This window comes from Cynocephalus volans, chromosome X, assembly GCF_027409185.1.
Source record: "Cynocephalus volans isolate mCynVol1 chromosome X, mCynVol1.pri, whole genome shotgun sequence".
NCBI lineage: Eukaryota > Metazoa > Chordata > Mammalia > Dermoptera > Cynocephalidae > Cynocephalus > Cynocephalus volans.
In genome coordinates, this window is record NC_084478.1 from 28,047,349 (window position 1) to 28,070,054 (window position 22,706).

General features: G+C 41.9%; 1 protein-coding gene across 4 annotated transcripts in view; it reads right to left on the reverse strand.

The window, feature by feature from the left end:
• The window catches only part of MAP7D2 (MAP7 domain containing 2), a 99,944-nt gene that overhangs the window by 20,881 nt on the left and 56,357 nt on the right, over nt 1–22,706 (reverse strand). Inside the window, exons 4-8 of one of the 4 annotated variants that reach the window (XM_063083422.1) lie at nt 21,067–21,178; nt 17,764–17,874; nt 15,766–15,888; nt 13,205–13,359; nt 11,412–11,536 (exon numbers count right to left, since the gene is read on the reverse strand). In XM_063083422.1, coding sequence (XP_062939492.1) covers nt 11,412–11,536; nt 13,205–13,359; nt 15,766–15,888; nt 17,764–17,874; nt 21,067–21,178 — 626 coding nt within the window. The remainder of the gene's footprint in view (nt 1–11,411; nt 11,537–13,204; nt 13,360–15,765; nt 15,889–17,763; nt 17,875–21,066; nt 21,179–22,706) is intronic. The other 3 variants (XM_063083423.1, XM_063083424.1, XM_063083425.1) reach the window with 3 other exon arrangements.

Consider the following 22,706-nt stretch of genomic DNA (forward strand, 5'->3'; position numbering starts at 1 on the left):
AGAAGATGGTTACTGAGCCTGACTACTCAGGGCCTGTTCTAAAGACATCTGGTTCTAAAAACATGAATAATTTTGTCTCTCCAGAGTTCAAATGTAGGGGTTAGCACACACTTAAAAGTCCCCAAAGTACTCTCATCCTATGCTATGGTTGGAATGTCCCCCCCCAGTATGGTATTTGAAAGGTGGGGCCTATAAGAGGTGATTTGACCATGATGGCTATGCACTCATGAATGGATTAAACCATTCATGGATTGATGGGTTAATGAATGAATGGTTATCACAAGAGTAGCACTAGGGGCTTTATAAGGAGAGCAAGTGAGCATCTTGGCATGCTCTCACCCAACCCTTGCGATGTGATACCCTGTGTCACCACAGAACCCTGTAGAGAGTTCCCACAAAGAAGAAGGCCCTCACCAGATGTGCCCCCCAGACCTTGAACTTCCCAGCCTCCAAAACTATAAGAAATTTCACTTTTTAAATAAACTACCCAGTTTCAGATATTCTATTATAAGCAACAGAAAATGAACTAATACACCCTACCAGGAACATATGGTACCTAGAAGATGGCCTTAATGTAGGGGAAATATTTTAAGAAGCCCAGATGATGATGCCATGAACTAATCTCACTTTGGTTTGATGACAATATAAGCATGGATGTTAGGCATTTTACCACCACCCCTTTTTAGATAAACACCAGGGTTGTATCTAGCTTCAGCATATGATAACGGACAAGCTAGCTTCTTTTTAAAAAAAATTGTGATAAAATAAACTTTACCATCTTAGCCATTTTTTCAATATACAGTTCAGTGGTATTAAGTACATTCACAATGTTGTGCAACCATCACCACCATCCATCTCCATTAAACATGAACTCACTATTTCCCTCTCCCCCAGCCACTGGCAACCACCATTCTACTTTCTGTCTTTATGAATTTGCTTACTTCAGGTACCTCGTATAAGTGGAATTATACAGTACTTGTTCCTTTGTGACCAACTTATTTTACTTAGCTCAATGTCTTCAAGGTTCCCAGTTCCTTTTTAAATGCGGAGGAATAAAAAGAGGTAGTAGGGATTGGGGGTGTTTTTGGGGCTTCTTAGTTTAACAGAATTCCTCTCCTCCCAACTGAGCAGATGTGAAAGGTGAAGATAAGCCACCCTGGGAAACACCACTTTGTTAAAATGAGGATCTTGTCTTCTATTGGAAGAAGGTCCATCATGGGTATGCTGGCCCAGGCTGGACTCCTGGTGAGTGCTGGTTGTTCGAGGAGGTAACTAACAGCTTAATTGGAGATGCAAGTTTACCCAGAGATTGGCACAAGGATGCAAGCATTTATGCAGAGTTCCTCTAGGAAGGTTATAAAGTAATCTGTATATAAATCACAAACTGTCACTTTCAATCCTGTAGCAGGTTAAATAAACCATATTGAGTTGCTAATATCCAACTGCTTTTGGTCTATAAAAACAGCAATAAAAATGGCAACTCAACCTAATATTCAAGGCCAATTTCTCATCAGATGCTTAAAGTGTTACCTAATCAGATCTTGATGCCATGATCAGATCAATATTAAAAACTTTGTCCTGAACTGGAAAATAACCCTCATGTGGTATGCGGATTGGGTGAGATGCAGATATTCTCCAGTGATGTTCTCATGTTAACAGCCTGGCTCTTGGAGAGCATCTTCTCTCAGTCGATATGAGGCAGAGCACCACACAGCAGTGGGGAACAGGTGATCATTTGATACAATGAATGTCTTTAACATGACATGAATTTCTAAAATCCAGTTGTTTCGGTAACAACCATTTTACTGATGTAAAATTAGTCCAGATCACACTTCCACGGTGGGCTGTCCACCCCTCCCACAGCAGTCTGCTTCCCAGTTGGACAACTCTAACCCCCAAAAGGACCTCTTCCTACCATTCCTAAGGGATGCAGTTTTTCAGACTTACCAGCAACAGGTGATTCTTTCCAGATGCACTATATAACCCTGGTTTTCTAATTTTTTTCCTAGACTCTTTTACCAAATACAATTATGCACAGGGTCCCCCTGTCCCATCACACACATATGCATTTATAGCAGGCTTTCTAAACCCAGCATCACCAACATTTGGGGCTGGATTGTCCTTTGATGTGGGGGGCTGCCCTGTGCGCTGCAGGATGTTTGTTTAACGGTATCCATGGCCTCCATTGACTAGATGACAATAGCAATCTGCATCCCTGTCCCTGGGTTGTGACAACTCAAAATTTCTCCAGACATTGCCAAATGTCCCCTCAGGAACCAGATCCCCTCTGCTAAGAACCCCTGAGATCTCTCTCTCACACACATACACACACAATCTATAAACAGGAAATAAGAATGGAGCTGCTCTGGTTGGAGCAGTAGTGTTCAATCCCCACGGTGACCCCAAGGCATGCCTCTGGGCTCCTGAGAGCCTTCCCTGGAGAGGTAACGTATGAGTGCCTCTATGATATAGCACATAAGTCCCTATGCGTTCTGACAGACGGAATCAGACTGGGGTCCCTCCTCTGATCATGTGGAGCTCAGATCTCCATTATCACCCTCCACAGTTGCGTCTGTGTTTCCTGAGTGCTGTCTACACACCAGCCACTGCACTGCTTAGGGTATACATACATGTATTTGTGTATGTACGTGTGTGTGTGTGTGTCTTTTAAGTGTTGAAAAACGGTATGACACACGTACTATTATTATGGTCACTCTAAAGATAAGGAAACCAGGCTCAGAGAGGTTCAATGACTCCCCTCGATTAAGCAATGGAGCTGAGGGTTTGAGCCCACGCATATTCAAATCTATCAAAGGGATTCAAATACACAATCCTTCCACAGAAAGGGACACACAACAGTGGAGTCTACCTGACTCCACTTCTTACAAGTCTGCTCTATTCCGTGTTGCAATCGCAGTTAAGCCTGGGTTTGGGGTTACCAAACCCCAAGACATTCTTTTAAAAACTGGCATAGAGTAAGTACAGATGTTGTGTTGATTAAACAGATCAAATAAAATCCCAACGATCCTCACAGATAAACCGAAACCAGGAGGATGAACCGTAACGGGGAAACCACCATGTCCTGCTCTCTAATGTTTACTGTGCTCCATTGAGCATAGTTTCCCAATGAGCTGCAAAAACCTGTGTTCAGCTTCAAATAATCTGTACAAACATAGGGCAGGTAGGAGACCTTTTGCTTGGTCACACCTTCCTTTCACACTGTCACCTAGAGCTGTAATAACACTGTTAAGCAGGCAGAGCCTATGTGTCCTGCCTCTCCTTGCCCTCTCAAGCTAACAGTGACCCACTGAGGTAAGCTGTGCCCACTGCTGTAAACTCTCTGCCCATTTTGCTATAGCCACCATGAGGGTGTCTCAAGAGATTCGGTCTAACTGCTTGCCCAGATGAAAATATGTTGTCTGCTCCCTGGAATATCATGTGGATGCTCTGTATACCTTCGTTCTAACAACAGTGTGGGGCAGGGGATAGATCTGGAACTTGGTGAGAGAGGCCATACGAAAAACTGCTATCTTGTGGTAGATGATGCAGCCAGAAACATTTTCTCCTCCCCTAAGCACTCCTGCCTGGACTCGTTAAAGAGGAATTTCCAGCAGTGGAAGGACCGGCAAAAACCACCTGCTCTTCTCTCTTGCCCTTGCTGTCCTCCCCAAGGAGCGAGTATGATTTCTCTGACTGGTGAGACCGAGCAAAGATGCCAGGCACGCACAGCCCCGCCTATTCTAGTTCTCTCTAGGACCCAGCTTCAAGAGGTGGACTCTGCCCCAGGGGGCCCTGCAGGATACGGGTCCCTCCACCCATGATGGGTAGAGGGATGGGAGCTCTTCTGCACACCCGACTCTCACCATAAGGGTCCCCAGGGCTGGACTGGGGGAATGAGTAAGAGGCCTGAACTGGCTGCAGCCTTAGCAGCCATGAAGCCAGCATCTGAACTCCAGCTCTTGTGCAAATGGCTCACCAGCTGAAGGGAATGGAATGCGATGAAGTCATGCCCTCAGTCACTGTGGAAATGCGGGACAGGGTTACAGTCCTAGGGAGAAAAGGCTGGATTGGCCTGGGTGGGGGGAGGTTCTGACAGTCTCAGGCTGGCAGAGCCCTGAGCAGCCTTGCTTCAACTTATTTTAACAGAATGGTCACGTGTAGGTTCAGTGCACACCACAGACTGTGAGGTTCTATTCCAAATAAAATTGGGCCAATTACTCATGAGCACACATTTAAAAATAACTTCTACCTGAGAAGTAAGGGTGGATTATTTGGGATAAAACTTGTTAAGAAGTCTGTTTACAATCCCCTACCCTAGCCTCTGACCAATAAACAGAATAAGTTAGAAAACTCTCTCTCTCATGCACGTACAAACATGACCTTCAAGTTAGAGAAGTGTAGACGAGTCATGGATTTTTTTCCTAGCAGTGAGTGACCAAAATACAGAATAAAATATTACAAATTCCCAATTTTATCTACATAACTGTAGAGTTCTCTGCTCATTCTGCCTTGCCAGCTGCTTACATGGACTTTAGCATCCTGCCAGTGCCCTGCAAGAGCTGCTAAGCATGGGCATCGTGAACAAGGCAATGCTGGTCTGGCAGGTCCCACAGTTCTCTGGCCAACCCTGCTCACTCACTCTATAGCAAGCCAAATTAAGTCTGGCAGAGCTATTTTCTTTCAGTTTCCTGAAAATAGGTATCTTGGCTGGTGAAAGAATTTAAACATGAATTAATTAGGGGAATTCACTGTGCATTTATAGAGTTCTATCTTGAAGTACCTTCTCATCTACTTAATAATTCGGTCTATTTGATCACCACAATAACCCAGTGAGGTAAGTAGGAAATTGCTATTTTAGATTAAAAAAAAAAAAAAAAAGTCCTGAGAGCTTGAATGACCTTTCCCAAAGAGATGCAAATAGATGAGAGCCAGGGCTGGCACCCAAGCCCTTTGTTCTTTGTCTCCATATTTTATCTCTTTCACTTAACAAAAATATAACAAAGGGGATTCAAAAGGTTTGTTTGAGATGGTAGAACTAGGCCTTTCTGCAGCATAAGGCAGGATTACGTAACCTTTTAAGGTTCCATGACAAGCAGAAATTATGAACAAACACCTCTGTAGAGTGGCAAGAACAACTCTTGAGAGAGGGTTGTCACACTTCTGAATGTGAGTTGACTGCAAAGAACCCCAAAGGACTTTTACCCTCTACATCCTGGAATCTACTTCTATTTTCTCCAAAGTCACTTGACTCCACCCATGGTGAACATAGCCTATTTGCTGGATATGAGGGGTCTGTCTGTAGCTTTGTCAGCACAGTTCAGCCAACATTCTGAAAAGTTTATTTTTTAATTACTTCCCAGAGAGAAAAAGAGAGGTTGTATGCCAGAAAAACCTGTGGACACCACCTTAACCAGTGATCAAAGTCAGCATCACCAGTAATAAAACAAACTGACATCATGGCCTGACAGGAGGCACTGAGAAGTACCTAACTTCCCTACCATGGGATCCCTGCGCAAAATGCACAACCTGAATCTAATCATGAGGAAACATCAAACCAATCCAAATTGAAGAACAGTCCTCAAGATAACTGGCCTGTGTGCTTTAAAAATGTCAAGGTCATGAAAAAGAAAGGTGGAGGAATGCCCCGGGTTAAAGGAGACTAAGGCAATGAAACAACTAAATGTGCTGTGGGACCCTAGGTTGGATCTTGGACCAGGAAAAAAATGCTATAAAGGATCTTATTGGGACAACTGGCAAAAGTTGCATATAGACTATAAATTAAGTAACAATATCATGTCAAAGTTAATTTTTTTTTTATTTTTATAAGTGTACTGTGGTCATATAAAGAATGTCCTTGTTCTTAGGGGTAACAGGTTATGCTGTTTACAACTTACTCTCGCATGGTTCTGGGAGAAATCCGTGCGTGTGTCTATGGAAACTGTGAACGGGAGTGATGAGGGGATGCAGATGAAGCAAATGTGGCTAAACCTTAACACAGGGTGAAAGGTGTGCAGGACTTCTTTGTTTTAGTCTTGCAATTCTGTAAGGCTGAAATGATTTCAAAATAAAAAGTCTTTAAAAAATTGGTTTAAACTCAAATTATCTGATAAGACTGGAAAATATAGGACTGGGGACTCGGTGAGTTTACAGTATGGCTGCAAGGAAGGGGTACTACTTAACATTTTCAATGATCCCTTTCAAGAAAAATTTCAGATAAGAATGTAAAAGCCTATTGGAAAATGATGGTGGTGACAAAACCAGCAGTCAAGCTGCCAGTGCAGGGAGCCCTGATCCACTATAGATACTCATCTGTGGGAGGGGATAACCACAACACATGTTTACCAGAGAAGCCTATGGGAATGGCACCAAAGGAATAGGCTGGGTCCTGGAGCCTTCTTTGGGCCTGTGATTTGGAGCAAAATGGGAGGTACTTATTTTGGGCCACCCAGACAACTTCATCCCAATGTTTTCCCTCCTATGGAATATCTATTTTGTTTCTAATGCATGATAAAGTGAAATTAAAGTAAGTCCCTGATACAAAACTGATCTTAGCTATGAGCTATCTCTGAAAGTGATTATCTTTGGTACATCTTGTCTTCCAAAGATGGCTACAATAATATCTCCCATCCCACACAACCTTTTGAGTTTATGTCTCCCTCCCACTGAATCTGGGTTGGCTGACTGCTATGCCAATTCAGGGCGTAGTCCTTAATTGGTCCAGCAGCTTCTGTTCCCTACCCTGGGGGGGATGCTCACTGTTGGGGTCTCTCCCTCTTGGAATTCAGCAGCCATGCCATGAGATGCCTAAGCCATATGGTGAGGTTACATGTAGGCACTCTATTTGACAGCCACAGCTGAACTCCTAGCCAACAGCCAATATCAATTGCCAGCTAAGTGAATGGGCCATCTCGGACCTCCAAAACTCAGTCAAACCCTAGAAAACTGCAGCCCTGGCTGACATGAAACCTCAATCGCATGGAAGGCCCTGGGTGAAAACTGCCTGGTGTGTCCAAGTCGACCCACAGAGCAACCTCATGGAAAACTCTAAGAGAGAACCTCCCAGGAAGCCCAAGTCATAGAACCGTGAGAATTAATAATAAATTCCTGTTTTAAGCCACTAAATTTTGGGGAGGTTGTTATAGCAGCAGTAACTAAAACATTACCCATCATAACAACCAAACTGACTTAGAATATATTTCTAAGAATATAAAACCATTAGAGAATATTTCACACTGAAGAACTGGGAGTACAGGCAGCATCAACACCCAGATGCAGAGACAGGCGGGGTAAATCCGCTTGGCCACACTTGCTTGCTTCTCTATACGTGGCAAGAAAAAAGCTACGCTCCATCTATGCCTTTCAGAGTGTTGCTAAAGCTAGTTTCTAAAACCTATGCAAGTACCAACAATGCAAACAACGAAAATAAACTTGAACACTTAAAAGAGCAATGCTATTAATATGCACAGCCACCCAACAGTGGCTTACTTTATGTGAGATCGGGGAGAACAATGCACTGTCAGAATTTAGGAGGTCACAGGAAAAGGGATCATTAATCACATGACCTGTCTAGGCTTCTGGATGAGAGTTCAAAGGTGCTAACTAAGCCCTCTTTCAAAGCCACATCATTTCCAGCATGCTTTAAAAATCACACGCTTGGTCTGTACAGCGAATGTCAAAAATGCCAGCTTGGCTGGGATTTATTTTGTGTGGGATACCATTTTAAAAATCAACTAAGTGTTTCTTTTTTATTGTCTTTCTTCAGTACTGAGTATGCAAAAGAATACTTATAAAATATGTACGGTATAAGGAATGATATTACAAATGCCCACACAACCACCTAATCCAACAGAAAGACATTATCATTATGCTGGAATCTTCTGTGTGACCCTCCATGATCCAATCCCTTTCCTTCCCCACTCAGAGGCCATCATCATCCTGAATTTTATGTTTGCCATTTTCTTACTTTTTCCAAAAGTCATTTTACCACAATAGGGTTAGAGTATGGTATCGGTAGCACTGAGGTCAAGGTTCAGATCCTCATACTGGCCAGTCACCCCCAAACAAAAATCATTTTACTACATTTATATTCTTAAAAGCACATTGTTTAGGTTTGCACATCTGAGAACTCAATATAAATGGAACCGTACTGTTGATATTCTTCTATAACTTGCTTTTTCCACTTAATACTACATTTCTGAGATCCAAGATCCACCCATGTGGTTGTATGCAGCTGTGATCCATTCGTTTTCATTGCTGTATAGTTCAGTTGGATTTTCAGAACTGATTTACACTCTACTTGAGTTCCCACGTTTCTCAGACCTGGTTCACACCCTGTGTGGTTCAGCTACTAATTTTCACCCAGAAAGAAACTTTCCTTCTGAATATTTTCAAATCAAGAAATATGTGCTTCTCCTTAGACCTCTCAACTCGGTAATACTGATTTAGAGGTCTTGGAGCAACTTGTATCCCTAGGGTATCTCTCTTAAAGAGATGATTCTGGTAGTTTTGACAGTACACAAGGAAGCCAGCTGTGTTAGAGTTGACTATTTTTCCTGCCTGCATCAGAGATGACATGTATAGTGCCCTGAAAATATATGCCGTTCCATTAATTTCTCTCTGAAGTAGCAGGAACATTCTGCAACATAGAACAGAAGCCAGCATCCTTTACTTTAAAAATTGCCCAAGTGAAATAGCCCAGAAAAGAGAATGTTTAAGGAACTGATCAGTGAGAGAATCTGCTGATGAATGGCCAAGAAAGAAAGAGGAGGCAAAGGGCCAGAGTCCTTGGGCAGGCTTGGTCTCAGCATTTCTTATACCTGCCAGTCGACCCTGCTCCTGGCCCTCCAGTTTCTCCTTCTCTTCTTACTTTCATCCCATAGACACTGCTACGGCCTGAATGTGTGTGTCCCCTCTAAAATTCATATGTTGAAACGCAAACCCACAAGGTGACGGTATTAGGAGGCAGGCCTTTTGGGAGGTGATTAAATCAGGAGGGCAGAGCCCATGTTAATGGAATTAGTGCCCTTATAAAAGAGACACCAGAGAGCTCCCTCTCCCCTTGTACCATGTGAGGACACAGCTAGAAGTCAGCCATCTATGAACCAGAAAACAGGCTTTGACCACACATCAAATCTGCAAGCACCTTGATCTTGGACTTCCCAGCCACCAGCACTGTGAGAAGTAAATTTCTATTGTTTATGGGCCACCCAGGATATGGTCTTTTCTTGAAGCAGCCCAGATGGACTAAGTCAGACACATACTGAACACCTACTGTGCAACAATAAATCAAGACAGTCCCCACCTTTATGGCAGTCTAGCAAGGAGACTGCTAAGTGAATGTAACTTATCTAGCTACTCCCCTCTACCACTCTGCTATCTGACCCAGTTTAATTTTTCTTCACAGCACTTATCACCACCTGATACTATACTTGTTCATTGTAATGTGAGCCCCATGAGAACAGGGACTTTCACCATATTCATCACTGCATCCTCAGCCATCAGAAGAGCGCTGGACACAAAATAGGCACTCTATAGGTATTTGTTGAGTGAATGAACGATAGAAGCATGCACATGATGCTATGTGAGCACAGAGAAGGAGGCGAATTCAGTTTTGCCTGGTTCTGGAGAGGGTGCTGGCTGAGCTGAGTCCTGAAGGGTAAGCAGATGGGCAGTCCTCTAAACTAGGACCTGTATTGTACTCAACTGTGTACATGACTCCCTCCCACCTCACTTGAGGTTCCTTGATATAGAGACTATTCCATTCATTTTGGGATTCTCTATGGCATTTGGTATAACGACTAGCATTTGTTCATTCCACAAATATTTTATTCTAGATAGAGTGGAAATTAAATTTTTTTCTCTAAATTTAACTGCATAAAAAAAGTCTGGGATTGATTCAAGTGTTTTGGTCAGGGAGAGCTTTTATAAAACTCAGGTGATGTGTCCTTTAAAATATAAGATAGTTCTAGAAATACAATCTTCTTCAAGATTTTCAGCCTCAAAGAATCTAATCTTCATCTCTATAAAGGCAATAACCTGTGTTCATCTCAGTGAAATTTGTAATAATAATGATAAAACTTTCAAGCTACTATCCAGACAGGGACCATGGGTTGATATCCAGGAAAAAAGAAGTTGGAACCTGGAAAAGTCCCAGTATGAATTAGGCTTTTCTCTCTGTTAATGTAAATGTCCCAAATAAACATCAGAGTAGTGACACATGAATGGAAGCTGAAAAGGCTCAGAAGTATGAAAAAGAGATTGCAGAGCCCACATAATAAATTTAAAGAGATTGCAAAAGAGCAATACCATAACCAAAGACAGGAAATACTAGAACAGAAAGGATGCAATGAATTAAAAAAAAAAATTTTTTTTTTTACATCATGCTATTAATTCAGTAATGGGCTATATAAGGATTTTCCTTATGGGAGACAGACACATCAATAGCAGGTATTAGTAATCTATGAAAACCATAGTGATCTCTGAAAAAAATAATAATAGTGAAAGTCTCTGCTAGAAAGCCTCACATAAGAAATAAGAGGTGACGTCACCTTAAAATATTTTTAACAAATTCCAAGGGCTGGCCAGTTAGCTCAGTTGGTTAGAGCACAGCCTTATAACACCAAGGTCAAGGGTTCGGTTCCCTGTACTGGCCAGCTGTCAAGAAAATAAAACAAAACAAAAAAACCCACACACAAATTCCAAGTGTTCATTAAATTTGTTTTGTCCTCTGCTCTCTGAACCAAACTGATACACTAAACAAGGTTATAGGATTCTCTCTATATAAAAACTTTCCTATTTTCCCAAATTAAAACACAGTTCTCCTTCTCTCTCAGTACTGCTGAAGATGCTTCCATTGTACTGCTGGATTGAGTTATTTACTGAGTCACACTTGTCAGTTACCATCTGTAAAATATTTTAATAACCTAAGACAATGGTCACACTGTTACTGTAAATTTGTTTTTCAGTTACATGGTTTCATTGGTGAGTTTGCCCAATTCCTAACCAAAAAAAAAAAAGAAGAAGAAAAAATACTGGTAATCGTGGCTGACAATTTATTACTGTCTCTGTAAAGAGACAGACAATGTGTTGTGGGGGGGGAGGGTGTCAGGGAGTATGAGCAGGTGCCCAAGCACAATGCAATCACTCCAATCCAGATGCAATCAAAGGAGAAAGAATGTCAGAAAAGCAGAATAGAATTCACAGACCAAAAGAAAAAATGCTGAATGCATCACCTTGGGAAATAAGAAGAGTCCCATATTTACCAGGCAACAAACCTCTCAATGGCCCACAATTTACCCAGAAGATACACAGAGTCAAGGCAGATAAGTCAAAGGCCACAACACTGAATGGCTCAAAGCCCCACCAAACTGACTTAATTGTCAGACTGTCTGGCAAAGGGGAAAGATGCTTACTTGGATATCACAGGAGAAGACGACCTCTTAGAAAAACTTCCAGGAAACTCGCATTTTCTCAGAGGAGACCCAAAGCCCCCAGTGGGAATGGAAGTTGTCACTCGTCCCTTCTTCACTTTCTCCATCTGTAGGGGAACACAGAACAGGATAGCCACAGCCCATAACTGGCACTATTTCCTCAGTTTCTGAAAATAACCCAGATGGAAGCAATGCCCAGCTTCTTTTTTTTAGAGGAATCAATACAAAGCTAGAGTGCTTCACGTGACGGGAATCTTTGCAGGGAGACACCATGAGGTCATCAAATTTAGGTCATCCAGTCAAGAAAACAATTTTTAGCCTCAAAATGCAAAGATTTCTTTCTCCTTGTTATTTTGCAAAGAGTTAACAACAGAACCATATTATGGTCCTGGACATATAGGAACCAGAAAGAGTACAAAGATATATAATCACTACAAAAAAATTACAGGTGGGTGAAATGTGGCTCTAACATCCAAGACAGTGAGCTGTGGACATACACGGTATACGGGGACTACAACCCCACCCATTCCTCTACATCTTCCCCCTCACCTCCCTCGGCAGAAGGTAGAAGGGAATAGACAACAGTGCCCAGCCCGCAGATGGTGCTCCATAAGGATTAGTTTTCCTTCTCTCCCTATCAAACTTCTCTGTAGCAAATCCTCACTTGATCCCCGCACCCATATACATCAGTCTCCTTCCACAGTAATCCACCCTATTATAAAATCCAAGAGTCTGAGACATTCACTTTTTGAGAATCTCAGGGCCACAATGGATTTGAAAAGAAAATACGATATGGTAAAATGCCCAGCAGTACAGTAACGTGGTGGTTTTAAAATAAATCCACAAATTGATACTCCTCCCTTCAACAGGTGGGAACTCAATTCCTCTCCCCTTGAGTGTGGGTTGACTTTAGTGACTTGCTTTTAATGAACAGCATATGGCAGAAGTGACAGGTTGGGCACAAAAGACAACACAGCTTCCCCCTTGCACACTCATTCTTGGATCGCTTGCTCTGAAGGAAGCCAGCTGCCATGTCATTTGAACACTCAAGCAGCTTTATGAAGAGGCCTCCTGCCAAGAGCCATGTGAGTGAGCCATATCAGAAGAAGCCCAGTCAAACTTTCAGGTGATACAGCCCTGGCCAGCATCTTGACCACACCCTCATGAAAGACCCTGTACCACAACGACCCAGCTAAGCCACTCTCAGTTTCTGACCCAAAGAACCTGTGAAATAATAAAATATTTGTTGTTTTAAGCTGCCAAGGTTTGAGGTAATTTGTTATGTAGCAACTGATAACTAACAAAAGTAGTGCGGCATATATAATTTCTAAATATATATAATAGGGGATACCTGCTCAACATTTATTTTACTGATGGTGTCAGCATGCCATCAAAAATGTTTATAGGCTATTGTTGTGGTTGAAGGTTGACCAAGAACCTCAGTTCTATTTACCCGTAGAGGTAAGACTGGCCCCAAATCAGATATCCTTAAAGAAGCCGAAAGAGGACCCTTGGAACATTCCTTCTGACTCCTGTCCTTCGAAGGGAAGGTTATAATGAGGCCATCATTAGGAATTTGCTCCAAGGCACTAAGATTTAGGAGAGTGCAAAAAGTTAAATGACTTTCAAGGTTAGGTAAAATTTTAAACCAAATCGACCCTTTGAGCAGTTCCTGGAGACCAATGGAAATGGAGACCACAGGTCAAACGCAGGAAGTGACCATATTGTCAGATATACCACAGTCTGGAGGGGTGAATGAGTGGGTTTAAACCTACCGGAGGGGCCTCTGCTCCTGTAGGGGCTCCTTTCCCAGCATCTCCTACACCAGATGTAGATGTAGTCTTCTTCCTCTCGGTGTTTCGAGTGGGAGAAGACTTGTAAGAAGATTTAAGAGAGCCAGCAGCAGCTGCACGAGGACAGGTAGGGAATACTAGAGAGTTACAGTATAACAGCCAGCAAAACAGAGAGTACAGATGGAAAAAGTAGAGAGAGTGGGAAGTTGAGAAGAACACATTACTGTTAAAATGTGACCTGGGCAATCTGCATTCTCAAAATACTGTATTTTTTCTATTGTACACAAAATGATCCTACCCTAAAAAGGTTCAAATACTCAAGAGTCAAGTTCATTTCAGGGGTTAAAAGTCTGTGCTTTGGAGCTAAACAGATCTAGCACTGCCACCTAATAGCTGAATCATCTTGGGCAGGTTATTTAACTTCTCTAAACCTCAACTGCCTTGTGCAGGACAGTTAACATAGCAGATCTGACTGCTGTCCTTTGAAAGGCCTGCTTACAAGGTTGGCCCTTGGCTGGCATCTGGGAACTTAGATTTTGGGAGGGTTCCCATTGTTAACTGATGAGTGACTCCCCATACCTGAACTGTTTGTGCAAACAATACGGTGTACACTGAGCACCTGACTTCTTTCTGGGAGTCTGGAATTTGGGTACATTCTGGGTGAGGGGTATGTGTGACCAGCCCCCAGGAAAAATCTCGGGCAGTAGGTCTCTAACAAGCTTCCCTAGTTAGCAACATATCATACATGTTGTCACAACTCATTGCTCGGGGAACTGGGTCCTGACTGACTCCACTGGAGAGGACTCTGGAAGCTTGTGCCTGGTCTTCCCTGGACACCTTTCCCCTTTGCTGATTTTGCTTTGTATCCTTTCACTGTAAGAAATTATAGCTGAGTCTTATGAGATTTCCTAGCAAATCATTAATCCTGGGAGTGGTCTTGGGGACCCCTGACACATTCAGAGGATATTTCCTAACTGCTAGGGTTATTTTTTTGTTTGAGATATAATTAACATACCATAAAATTCTCCCTTTAGAAAGTGCATTCACAAGGTTGTGCAATAATAAGCACGGTCTGATTCCAGAACATTTTCAAGACCCCCAAAAGAAACCCTTTATCCATTCAGCAGTCACTTCCCTTTCCTCCCTCCCCCAATCCTTGACAACCACTATCTATTTTCTGTCTCTATGGATTTGCCTATTTCAGACATTTCATATAAATGGAATCATACAAGTTGTGGCCTTTTGTGACTGATTTCTTTCACTTTGCATAATGTTTTCAAGGTTCATCCATCCTGTAGCATGTATCAGTACTTCATTCCTTTTTATAGCTGGGTAATAATTCTACTTTCTGGATATACCACATTTTGTTTATCCATTCATCAGTCGATGGACATTTGAGTTGATTCTATTTTGTGACTACTGTGAATGATGTTAAGAACATTTGTGTACAAGTTTTCGTGTGAACACACTTTTAATTTCCCTGGCTTTATACCAAGGAGTGAGACTGCTGAGTCCATGGTAACTCTGTGCCTAACTTTTTGAGGTGCCCCACTTTACATTCCCACCAGCAACGTACGAGGGTGTCTCCACACCTTCACCAACACTTATTTTTCCTTTTTAAAAAATTTTAGCTACCCTAGTGGGTATGAAATGGTATTGCATTGTGGTTTTGATTTGCATTTCCCTAATGACTAATGATGTTGAGCATCCTGTCATGTGCTTATTGGCTATTTGTATATCTTCTTTGTAGCTACAACCAGGCAGAGGTTTTATGTCATCTCACTGAATATACTATCTAGGGAATGGAGACCAGCCCTGACCCCACGTGGATGCAGGACTGCTCATCTGCAACCAAAGAGAATGCCAGCCCTCACTAATCTTGACATGATGACTTGATCCACTTTGGTAAAGGAAAGGCTTGATGGTCTGGTCCAGTGTTTCTCAGACTTTAATGTGCAGGTCAGGTGGGGCCTTCCTACCAAGCTCTCAGGTGATGCCACTGTTGCTGGTCCATGGACCACCTTTTGAGTAGTGAGGCTCTAGAGAGTTGTTGAGCTCTTACTCTGTGCCAATCATTGTGCTATCTCATATACATGCATTATCTCATTTAATCCTCATGACAATTTAAAATAACTCCATCTTACAGATAAGCAAACTGAGGCTTAGAGAAGTTAATTAACTTACCCAAAATGGTAAGAGCCAGTGAGGGGTAGAGCTGGTTATGGAACTCCCTAGACTGTGGTCTACAGGCTACTTTGCCAAACCATCTCTTAAGAAAAGTCTACTAACCTCCACAGCTCATCAAGCGGATTTTTTCCCTAATGTACATGCCCTCAGTCATCAAATAATTTACTCACCTCTGTGACACATAAAAGAAACACAGCAATAGCAAAACATTGGTGGGTAGAAATGTTATTAACCATTGAAGACATTTCACAAAGCCAGCAAATGGGAAGCAAAATGCAAAATTCAGGAAGAAATCATAGGCTGACCAACACCACTTTGGTCATTTTCCTCAGTGTCACCAGCTTGGCCTCTTTTACCTGAGTCACTGGCCTGCTCAGAGAGCATGACTGCACTTCTGCTTCTGGCTAAAGAAGCCTGTGTGGGTGTCAACAGTCGCATAACAAGAAAGGTTTCCATGGTACTAAGGTGCATGCGATGAGCTGAGGGATGGAATCAAATAAAAATTTTAAAAAGCAAAATTAAAACAAACAAAATAAAATGTTTAAATGATACAGTGCATGATGTAAACTAACTTTTGGGTGGCAGAAGAAATGCGGAAAATAAAAATATTCTAACAAAGGATGGCTATGGAATTCGTCATAGTAAAATAAAACAAATGATGTATCATTTAGAGTTTGGGAGAGTGTAGTAATTCTCTTGGGGTGCCAGAATGCATTCAATATGCTATTACAGTACAGTGACCTATATCACTCAAAGAGAATTAGCCTGCCTCCCAAGATGTAATATGGACTCAAGAAACCATTTACTCACCAAGGAGATGTAACATTGAAAAAAAAAAAAGAGAGATTATACCTATAAAACACTTGTTTTAGGTCCTCTCTTAAGAAGAATTTCATAACACACTGATTTTTATATGAAACATTTCATCCTGTAATAGTATAAAAATAAATCCTTGCATACTTTTTCCATGTGAAGAAGCACAAAAATTAAATAAGTATAAAAGTAGTAACAGTCAACTGATTATCAGCTTTAATGGAAGATAAGTAGTATTCATAATCTAAAATTCAATGACCAAAATATTTTGATGGTTTCAGAACATATTATATGGCAATGGGTTAACTTTTCCATTACTTTGTATTCTTTGGGTGCCTATTAACTAGTAAATGGTTTGGGGATTGAAAATTTTCAATTTATAATCCACAAGCAGATAATTCGGTTGTCAACAATATATAATAATATACTGCTACCTTTATGTATTAATCAATGCAAAAATGAATTTAATATCAATCTATAACCATGTGAATTAACGAAAACATATAGAATCCACTCACTAATGGAACAGCTACCTAGAGTTGAGTATGTAGGTGTTTTCTCGTTCAGCTCTTAATTGTGCCCAGGTTCCCAGCACTTACCCATGAACCACATGAGATCAGCAGCATTATGATTATGACACTCACAAAGTCTCTGACACACATGACATGCCTTTGAGATGGAGGGGTGAGAGGTCAATGCCAATGAAAAAATCACCAGAAGGCACACTGGCCTCTGCCAAGTCACAAATGTCCTCCCCTTGGTGATGACTTGACGTGCTAAATCCTCCACAGGCACCTGACACTTCTTCAGTGATGCTTTAAAAGCTGCATTTAATGTATGGAGAGCTTCTCTCCCTTCCTTAACTTACATACTCTGAAAGGTGGAAATCCAGACTTCCGGTGACTCAGCTGAACCTCCATTAGAACATGGATGATGCTAAATCTATTCAGTTTCTGGCACATGTCCTATACATATCATCTCCCACCTCAAAACAAAGTTCCTGACAAGGCCTCCCACGCTTTTCCTCTTTTAGAGGCCTCATATTAGTTCTGCACTTCTGTTTTCATCTACAAAGAGGCAGGCCTATGAACCACGGATGTCTGTGGAGCCCCAATTTCAATTTTCACATATCTGAGTCTCCCATGCAACTCTGACTCATCAATTCTGCTCTTTCTGGCTAATCAACTACATCCCATCACTGACCGGGCAGTTACTTTTTTAACAGACACATCTGCCCACCAGTCAATTAGTTCCTGGACAGGACAACTCCTACACACATTGTGGAAAATGGAACAATCTCTTTCAGACTGGGAGGCTATCATTAATTCCTGTCCCTTTTCCACAACAACCTGGCCCTAAAGAACAATGCCACTTCCCAAAGTCCTGTTAGTGAGGCCCTGGGGCTCCCACATTCAGATCACAAGGCCAGGACAATGGTGGTTAGCAAGAGGCTCAAGAGGGTGCTCTCACAAATGCCAACGTTTAGATGCTCACACCAGAAAGAAGCAAACTGGAGAGACCAGGTCTGCATGTTCACTTGCCTCGGTCTGGAGAATAGGATATTGCCACGGTAGATGAAGACAGGCGTTTACTCATGGGAGGCTCCGTCTGCTTTGGCAAATTCACAGTTGATGTTGAAAGTTTGTCACATGCTGTAGAGAAACGCATTAAAGACATTGGTATTTACACCATTGTAGACCAAGAAACTCATATCCCAAAGTGTCCTTCCTGTTCTCATCCATACACCTCCTAAACTGCTGTGGCACACTCTGCTTCCATCATCCTGATATTCCATTATCCTTATCTGGAAATGCTCGGGCTACAGCAGCCACTGGTCTGCAGCAAGATCATCTGTGCAATTTCTTCACTATGTTCTTCTCTTCAATTTCAAATGTTCAACCTCACTTAAGTGCTCAACTAAAGCCATGCTAATCCCATCAACAAATCATTTTCTTGTGTCCAGGGATTTTTAAATATATTCACACCATGCAAAAACAAAACCAACCAGAACCCAGAGACAAATCCACACTGGAATATGTTCTATGGTTTGGGAGTGTGTGCTGAAACTGAACTTTCCCTGAAGGTTATCTGTAGCTCAGGTTGGAGACAGATGTAATTTGTAATGCAAAGAGCTGTATTTAAAGCAGAAGGACCTTTAGCAGTTGGTTTTCTTCCTCTTATTAAGAGATGGGGGACTGGCCAGTTAGCTCAGTTGGTTAGAGCATGGTGCTGGTAACACTAAAGTCCAGGGTTCCATCCCTGTACCGGCCAGCTGCCAAACAAACAAAAAAAACAAATAAAAAAGAGATGGAGTCAAATGGCCCCTTTGCTAATGCTTTAACCATTCTTGGTTAGGATTTTAATATGCGACTCTGGGTTTGGTGTTCAAATGTGCCAGTCATTATTGCAGACTTGGTTTCTAAATTATGTATGTATGTAATGGTTTCTAAATTAAACCATCACAGCAAACAAAGAGGTGCTGAGAGTGATCTCCCAAACTATGTCGGAGCCAGAGGCAAAAGGAAAAATGTATCCCCCTGACTGTAGGGGAAGCAAACTCATCAATAATATTTTCAAAATCTACTCCTCTGCTCATCTTGTTTTCAAATGAGAGAACTGCCATGTTTGATAATTTCTGCTGACCAAGTCACAATCTTAAATAATTTTTAATTAAGCTGAAGTAAGACTATGATAAATTTGGGGATAAACAAACTATTTAAACGAAATGATGTTGTGAGTTTTAACACTCCTACTTTATAAAATTTCAGTATTTTTTAAACTACTTTAATGCTCTGGGAAAAAATTAATCATTAGAAATTACAGAAAACTATGTATATAGGAGTGCACATTTTTCCTTCTGCCTTAGGCTCCCATATGGCTCAGCATAACACTGGTCTTTAGAAATTAGATATTTTATTATGGATTGTTTTGCGTTAATTTTTAAAAACATCTCATTAAAATATTTTATCTTGATTATTGAGATTTTTGGCACCTCCTTAAATTGTATGACCGAGTTAAGTACCACACTCACCTCACCCTGGGTTCTGATTTCCAATGGGCAACTACTCCACTCTACCTGCACCTCTCTGTGTGGCAAGGCCAGTGTCAACACTATAAGTAACTCAGCTTGTGTGGCAAAACCTCTGCTGCAGAGCACCACCAATAAGGATTATTCTTTGTCAAAGGAATGATGGGAACCAAGGCTATTTATTCCTACTGCTAATATATGACCTTCTGCATTGCTGGTAAATAATGAATCCCTTTTACATCTTGTTTTTTCTTTGCCAGCCAAAGATGGGTTGAATTTCTAAAGTCATTAGTAAATGAGAACAAAGTCTTGCTAGTTCTGTTCTTGATCTAGACCACAAGGATTTCCCAGGACTATCTAAAACAGAGAGCCTATTAGACAGAGAGATGAAATCAAGCACAAAGCCAAATTATCTAACGATTTGGATTCCTAGTGTTGGTACTGATAAAGTCTCTACCACTCTCTCTCAAACACCTCTACAGAAATCCATCACATTAACACCAAGCCCAAGTATTCCATTCAGAACTCTGTGTGATTACGGTTTTGGTAACCAAAAGTGATTAGGATGCCCTACTACTTGATGCCTAAAACAGATATTAATGAGATGGTTAAAGATCTAAATGTACAAAAATCAAACACTGTCAAGATTTCAAGGCAGAAGTTAGTGAGCTGAGGATGAAATGTCTCCAGGGCACTAAAATGTAAGGCATGCACAGCTCCACGATGACACAGGAACAAAGAAATATGGGCATGTTATTCACATCTCTAGAAAAAAAGTTATAATGGGTCAGATTAAGCAACCAATTGTAAAAGTGCTTGAGACAGACAAGGTGATGGAGGAGGGTGATCAGGACAGTTATCACAAAACGCCATGGCACATGATGCTTGGATATACCGTTGGTGGGCTCGGCAGCGGCAGCAGTGGTCCCTGCATCCGGAGGGAGGGTGTTGGCTGCTAAACCTAGAGGAGGGGGTGGGGTATTTTCTGATTCACCTACACAGCAAAAAATCAGAGCAAAGAGAGGTAAAAGAAAAAAGTCCAAATTTCTTTTTTTAGTTTCTAATTAGAAAATTAGAAAAAGTAACTGAAATGGGTTACTGATGTCTCAAAAATGAAAAAATAAAGTATATTCCCTGCCAAAAGGTTAAAAGCACAATACAGCAAAGTCAAGAAACCATCCTATAAACTTAAACCATTTGTTCTCAGACAGCTAATGTACAACTCCTGCATTAACAGAATTCTGAGATCACTGAAATGCAGTGAGACACTGACAAGGGTGAAAAGCCACCCAGAGACTAATAACAATCCACACATTAAATTAAACTGTTAAAATTTAAAGATGAGTATGAACTGGATAATGAAATAAATGTCACCTTGAAACAAAACTGAAAGAGCCACAAAAATTAATAATGAGACAAGAAAAAGCCTAGCCCTCTTCCAAAGGCAACTGCTGCTCTGCCTTTCCCAGTCATGTCTAGAGCCATGACTGAGCCTCCTGCCATTTTCCTACCCTGGAATCGGACTACCCCAGGCGTGCCAGCTGAGTCTGGCTAACTAGGCTCCGCATTCATTTTCTTTGCTGTTCTGCTGCTCTCCCGCAAAGCCCAGTTATTGTATCAACTGCTGTTTGCTAGCAAGAAGAATATACAGATCCCCTTCAGAAGAAATGCATACACAGGAAGCCTGGCAGTTTTAAACATTACACCTGAAAACGGTACTGGTAAAGCTGTGCAAAGCATCCCCCAGATCCTGCGGGTATCCAGCCCCATGATCTCCCACCAGGGCCCTGTAATGCGGGCACAGCCCCATACTCACCATCGCGTCCTGTGGGGCCCACAGCCAGCGATGCTCCCCATGAACACTTCTTCTTCATCTCCAGCTGCTGCGTGCGCTCCAGGGACCTGCGCATCATTGCCTCCAGCCGCTCCTGCCCAGTCGTGCAAAGCGGCAGTGTTAAGGGAGAGCAAGATTAACCACCCAGCCCCACTGCACTGCTGCCTCAGCGTGCAGGCTGAGTCACCGAATGGGGTTTTCTGTACTCTGCATCCAAAACCCAGGCACACATGCACTCTCCACCACACAAGCGCATTCTTAGTGGGTGGAGAGTAAACAATGCAGCTAGGCTAGCACTGGCCCCAAGTAGAACACCGCATCCCCTCCCCTCTTGTCCCCCAGGAGCAGCTGCACCAGGCCTTGATTTATTTAAGAATAATGCCCAACAAGCATTAACTCCTTCAGGCCTGTCTCAAGCCCCATTTTGCGCCATGTAGGAGGAGAACTGGATTTTTTGCTCCAGAACCAACTGTATCCTTTTTCTAGTTGAAAGCATAAAACATTCTGATTTGAGAAAATTTAAATTAAAATAGAATTTGAGTTTTTGTAGCCTGAAACATAACTGTTCGGGGTGATACATGACTTTGAGATCTATTTTGCAAAGCTTCATTTTCATCTCAGAACTTCTTAAAGGGGAATCGATTGTTTTCTATAATGTTTCTGCTACAGAATATTCTGAGGATAATACTGCATGTTTCAAAATTTAAAAGAGACAAGAGTACAGAACTTCTGGATTAAAAATAAAGCATGCACCCATTTCCGGAGTTAGGCAGGTTTGAGGATGGGGGGAAGGAAGAACTAAACAATTTTTAACCAGAAGAGAAAAACAAGCAGGTTTGTCTCTAAGGAGGATTTATCAAAAGCACTCTCCTATGCGTATTAACCAAATTGTTACTTTCATAAAGTTGTCCTTGGCCCTGAAGTGAAGGTGTTCTGATTCTGCACCCCCACCATCTCAATGACACTGCAAATACCAACTCCCCTCTCTGCTTCCACTGGAGAAGGCCCCGAGTAAGGCAAACAGCAACACCAACACCGTCTATCCCTCATAAAACCCAACCCTGAGGTACTCCGGGAACTGGGCTGATCCTAGCCTGACTCCAAAGCAAAAAGATATGATTTTCTCATGGCTTAAAACAAACAAACAAACAAACAAACAAACAAACAAAACAAGCAAAATTAATGACAGCATCAACTGAGTAACCATGACTTAAGGATGAGGAAAAGGCTCCTTTATTTCACTTATTAGAAACCCTTAAAGGTCACTTAGGAGGTAGATTTATTCCTTTTGTCTACCCACAGGGATGAGATGCGCATTGGTTCCTTCACATCTCAGCCTCCTCTGCATAATTTTTCTCTGAATAGCACCTTGCTAAGAGACTGCCTCTCCAGGGACCTGTAAGCAGGAGAAATTTTTTTTCCCTCTTGTCATTCTCAGATTTGTTTTGGCTACAAATTGTGCTCTAGTTTTTGGCCTGAGACTATACAATCATGAATCTGTGTTTCCTGGCAGAGTTCTGTCCTCACAACCCTGGCCCATTAAACTCTGATGGCCAACCCTGGTGGTCTGCCCGATAAAAGTTGTGGCTTGGAAGGAAAAGAACTCCACCATTTGATGCCTG